General features: G+C 38.9%; 1 protein-coding gene across 18 annotated transcripts in view; it reads right to left on the minus strand.

Moving 5' to 3' along the window:
* LOC116672840 (ELKS/Rab6-interacting/CAST family member 1) overlaps positions 1 to 5045 on the minus strand; it is a 119260-nt gene that overhangs the window by 86417 nt on the left and 27798 nt on the right. For all 18 annotated transcript variants that reach the window (XR_004327657.1, XR_004327656.1, XR_004327655.1 and 15 more), the window contains exons 7-8: positions 1880 to 1954; positions 328 to 483 (exon numbers count right to left, since the gene is read on the minus strand). Coding sequence is in view for 13 of the 18 variants with exons in the window: in XM_032504765.1 (XP_032360656.1) it covers positions 328 to 483; positions 1880 to 1954 (231 nt within the window). In the remaining 5 variants the exon portion in view is untranslated. The remainder of the gene's footprint in view (positions 1 to 327; positions 484 to 1879; positions 1955 to 5045) is intronic.

A 5045-nucleotide genomic window follows, 5' to 3' on the forward strand; every position in this document is an offset into this window, starting at 1 on the left:
AAACAAGGATGTAAAACATTGAATGTATTACTATAGACGTCTAATGCATGCCAACAATGATATAATCACAGAAAGAAAAGGTACTGTATAAAAAAGAAGGTGTACATTAATCCCCAAAAACCACAAACAACAAAGCAAACACTTTTTAACTCAAACAAGCAAAAGAAGTCAGTAAATCGACTGAAATCCCAAACTGTCTCGTCTCCCTACATGACAGAAGTACTGGTTTGTTTTAATCAGCGTGGCTCCCACAGAAACTCTTTCAGTTGCTGACACAAGTTGTAAAAATGCTGTGTGTGTTTATATGTGTGTGTGTGTGCGTGTGACCTTATTTTTCATGAACTTGGAGTGAGATCTGTAGACCTCCATCTGTTTGATCTCCTCCTCCCTCTCCTCACTGCTCAGAGCTCCGTTGGACTTGAGCATGTTCACCTCCTCCTCCAGCTCTCTTAGGCCGCGCTCCATTGAGCTGATCTTTGCATCCTGACAGGACATCAACATGCTCATGTTAAAGGGAAAAGACCAGGTGTGATTTACTGTACCGGAACCATAAATACGATCAATTAATGAAATAGATTCCTTTGGTAATTCTGACAGATGAGCAGAGCTAGAAAGTTAATCAAAGAAAGTCCATGTGAAAGGTAATATCACATGGATTATGGGATTGAGGAATGGAACACACATGCTATTGATGGCAAGCATGGCTAATACTGAGTTACTAACCAAATTTACAGCCTTGAGCTTTAGTTTTTGCAATATCTATGCTAGCTGGTTTGGAGATGCAATGTAAACATGACCAACATGATGTAGCTGACGATGAACAATAACTTTACCGATGTGAACATGTCTGCATTATGCAACTTTCGATCCTTTAAGTATAGCCTATAATTTGTCAGATTTGTCAGACTGTCTGATCTCTTATGCCGAACACATTTCGGAGGCAGCCAGAATCATTTTCTGTTAATACTGTCAACTTTGCAGGTTTGAAAATATGTGCCTTCACCAGAGGGAGCAATTAGAGTTATATCAGGAGTTTTGATAATAGTTATTGGTAGAGTTAGGTAATTTCTATTCTCCATACTCTAGTGTGGGGTATGAAAAATATAGTTAAATGAAATGGCATTAAAAAAAAACAGTTGTGGGTTGTTTACATTTCTAAAAAGCTTGCAACAGACTGTGGACACACTGAAGCTGGACATAAAAAAACTATGACCATATTTATGCAGGTTCAAGGGAAAGTGTGACAAATATATATATACAGTATATTTAAATAAATAATATAATTTTCAAGCAAAATCTCTGTAAGAAGTGGGATTATCTCTCTCTATATATATATATATATATATATATATATATATATAAATAAATATATATATATATATATATATATATATATATATATTTCTCAGTTAGTTTTTTAAAATGATGTCAGATTAGTATTAGTAAACAGATTGTGTATTTGAAACATTGGATGATTGGTTGCTGATAATGGGCAGATAGATAGACAGTAGATATTAGTATTATGGAAATTTGTAAGTGACCCCAAACTTTTTACCAGTAGTGTATGTAGTATATGATTAAATGTGATGAATTCTTTTTTCCATATGCTGATCACTGAAACAAAAAATATTCAGGTTGATGTTTTCAAATGAAATCATTTTGACTCATTAACTGTGTTATGGTATTAACTTTAGCTTGTGTATCATGATGCATATTGAAAAGACAACAGTATGTTACACTGATTGATAATGAATATTGCCGACAGATAATGGATTTTTGAGGGTGATACCTGATCACTATTTGGGGGTATCAAAAAAATTCTAATAAGGATATATTAGCTGATTTACATGAAATAATCATTGAATCAACACATGTTTACCTTCATTTCGATGACTGTCTGCAAGGCCTTGGTCTTTGTTGATTCTGGAGCTGCTTCGTATCTCCTGTGCAGCTCCTGAGACACACAGACAGCACGATGGTCAGCGGACGGCAGAGAGGGAGTCATAGAGCAATGGAGTGAGGGAGGAGAAGGTCGAGGGCCAGGGCAGAAGGCGACTGATGGCGAAGGATGGAGGGAGGGTTGAATGGCTGGTGTAGGCCGTGGAGCGGGAGCAGGGAAGGACGGAGAGTGCTGGAGGGAGTGATGGGGGGAGGAATGGACGGAGGAGGCCACGAGGAAAGAGGGATGGTGGGGAGGACAGGAGGAGGGGAGGATGACGGGATGCATGGAGTGGCGATGGGAACGAGGAGAAGGCGCGGGGAAGGAGGGAGAGGAACACAGTTGGTGATGGCGTGAAGGGGAATAAGGAGGAGAGGGTTGAAAGCTGGGAGACACGTGGAAAGGAGGTGGAATAGAGATGGAGGGAGAAACTGGAAAAGAGGGAGAGATGGGGATGGAGGGGGAGGCGGGAATGAGATGTTTCCCCCTCGCAGAGGCGGTGGCTTTTAGCCTCCTTGGGTCGATCCTTCCATCCCACATCCTTCCAACTGTGCGGAACGCTACTAACTAAGCTCACACCGCCGCAAACGGTAACAACTGATCAAAGCTGACAGCCTGAAGCCAGCGCCCAGCTTTGAAGCCTTCCGGTTCAAATTAAATTTAAAATGACCTAGAATCTCAAAAAGTCCTAATTAAACAAAACAGTTCAATCCAAATGAAAAAATACAGCCTTAAGGCGTCAAATGCTTGAGAATCAAACTACAGCATGACTCCATACACTAAACTAAAGTAATATTATATGTTGCTGACAAATAAACCTGCAAGAATTTGAAAGATCTTTACTACATTCTGTTCCTAAAATTCCTCAAATTTACTGAGCTACATGCAACGAAATCCTGTCTGTTGCAAGCACACTGCAACTCACTAGTCAAATGAAGTGAGAGCAAACAGGGAAAGAAAGAAGGGGGTGTGCAGATGTAAAGGCACAAAAAGAGAAAGAAAGGATGGGGAGAAAGACTACGAAAGAGGGAGGGAATGAAAGCAGAGGGGAGGACGTAGCAGCATATGCATCACTGCTTTTCTTTGGAGAAAACACACTTAGGTGGTTGACAAAGACAACTAATGCACGGGCCAGGAAGCACCAAAACACACGTATGTGAAAGGGATAGTAGGGTGACCTAAGGCGCTAGTATGAATGCTATGAATGCTTATGATCTCACACACACTCACACACACACACACACACACACACAAACACACAGATATTCCCTTGTTTGGTAATCAATTCCACAGCCATAATGATTACATTCAGTAATAAAGTTGTAGTACAGTAGTCTCACTTTTCACTGCTGCATGTGCACACAATCCTCACTAGGGACATTTTTGTAGAATTTTGAAAACAGCTGCAGGAAGTTACCAGGTCTGGTCTGTTAATTAGTGAAATGAAAAAAATAAGTGTCAGCAGTGTAGCAGGAAGTCTGCAACGCAAATGCACAACAGATACTTCTACATTTATTTATTTCCCTGTAACCCGCACTGACATTGTCTTCCAGATATTGCAAAATCCTACTTTAGTTTTTGTCTGCTTTGCATTGAACAATGTCTGCTGTTGATAAATACTAACAAAAGAAGAAACTCTGTCCAGCACACTGATGCAATGTGAAGCAACACAGGCCAGTAAATGTGTTGGAGTAGGAGTCCTAAATATGTTTGGAAAAAAAAACACCACTTCTTGCAGCCTAACTCTCTCCTGTGTCGGTGTGTGTGTGTGTGTGTGTGTGTGTGTGTGTGTTTAAGTGTATTTCTCCCTAACAACTGTAGCCCATGGAGCATTCGGAGCAGGTCTGAAATCAGTTGTTTTTTGTTTCAGTGAGTGAAACGATTGTTAGCCTGGTGGCTCTTAAGATAAATAATATTATCCCACATAAAATGTCATACTGTATTGGTCTGTCAAAATAAGATCTATAATAAAATCAGCCTGCACACTGACTCTTGTGTCTAGTGACACTAGTATGTTAGGACAAAAGTATTTTTATTGTGTATATTTTCCTTGTTGTCTGCCATATTTGTTTTGTGCATGTGTATGAGACATGAGCAGGTGCAGATAGTGGAAACTAATTTCCCTCCTGGGACAATAAAAGCCATCTTTCATTGATGAATAAACATTACATTTTCATATATTCCCTGTATGTTACACCTCAAAACAGTGTTTTTTTTTCTTTTTGTTTACCCTATTCCATTCATTTGGAACTTAATTACATTTTCAAATGTAATTTAAAAAAAAGTGTCAACAGTTAATGTTTCTGAAAATGAATGTACAGGAAAGATGTATCAAAGTGCACCAAAGGCAATTTTTATGCTGAAAATAAACATTTTGTTCATGAACAAATGAGTGTCCATCTTTCATAATTTGTTGTTCATTAACATCATATTACCACTAGAGGGAGCTGTTGTATAAAACAACAAATCTTGCTGGGAAAAAAACAAAAGGTACATAACAGTAACAAAGAAAAGTGTGACTAATCCTGCCTCTCTTCAGCATCATGTAGGAAGTTTTCTTTATCACATTGGACGTCTGCATCATCTCTAAATACTAATGAATGTAGTGTTTCCATTACTTTCTGAAAAACAGGAAGTACACAGTTCTACTATAGTAAAGGTAGTGTGTTTCACTTTTTTCCATGACATCTTACCTGGACATGTTGGTATCTTTACTTGAATCTCTCAAACTGTACAGTGTAATTGTTTCATTCTTATTTGGTGTTTGGTCTCTATATAAAAACCGTATGTGTTCTCTAACTAGTCTAAAACAAGACACCTGCTAAGGCTTTCAGCTAAAATTGCACTCAACAGTGTTTGATAGGCACCACACTGAAATCTATTTTGTTTTGAATGTGTGGTTAACAGTTGTGACAGCAGTGTGTTAGCATTTGAACAACGTGCTGTAAAGCCACAGTGTTGGAGGTTGTGGTTAAACCACGGGATAAGTGTGTAAAGTTTTGAAAACTGTGTTCAAGCAATGAAAAACAAACTAGCGTTTGGTCCACTGAACTGCTGCTGTGCAGACTGTAGTTAGAGTTTTGCACGTGTGTGTGTGTGTGTGTGT

This window comes from Etheostoma spectabile, chromosome 23, assembly GCF_008692095.1.
Source record: "Etheostoma spectabile isolate EspeVRDwgs_2016 chromosome 23, UIUC_Espe_1.0, whole genome shotgun sequence".
NCBI classification, from domain to species: domain Eukaryota; kingdom Metazoa; phylum Chordata; class Actinopteri; order Perciformes; family Percidae; genus Etheostoma; species Etheostoma spectabile.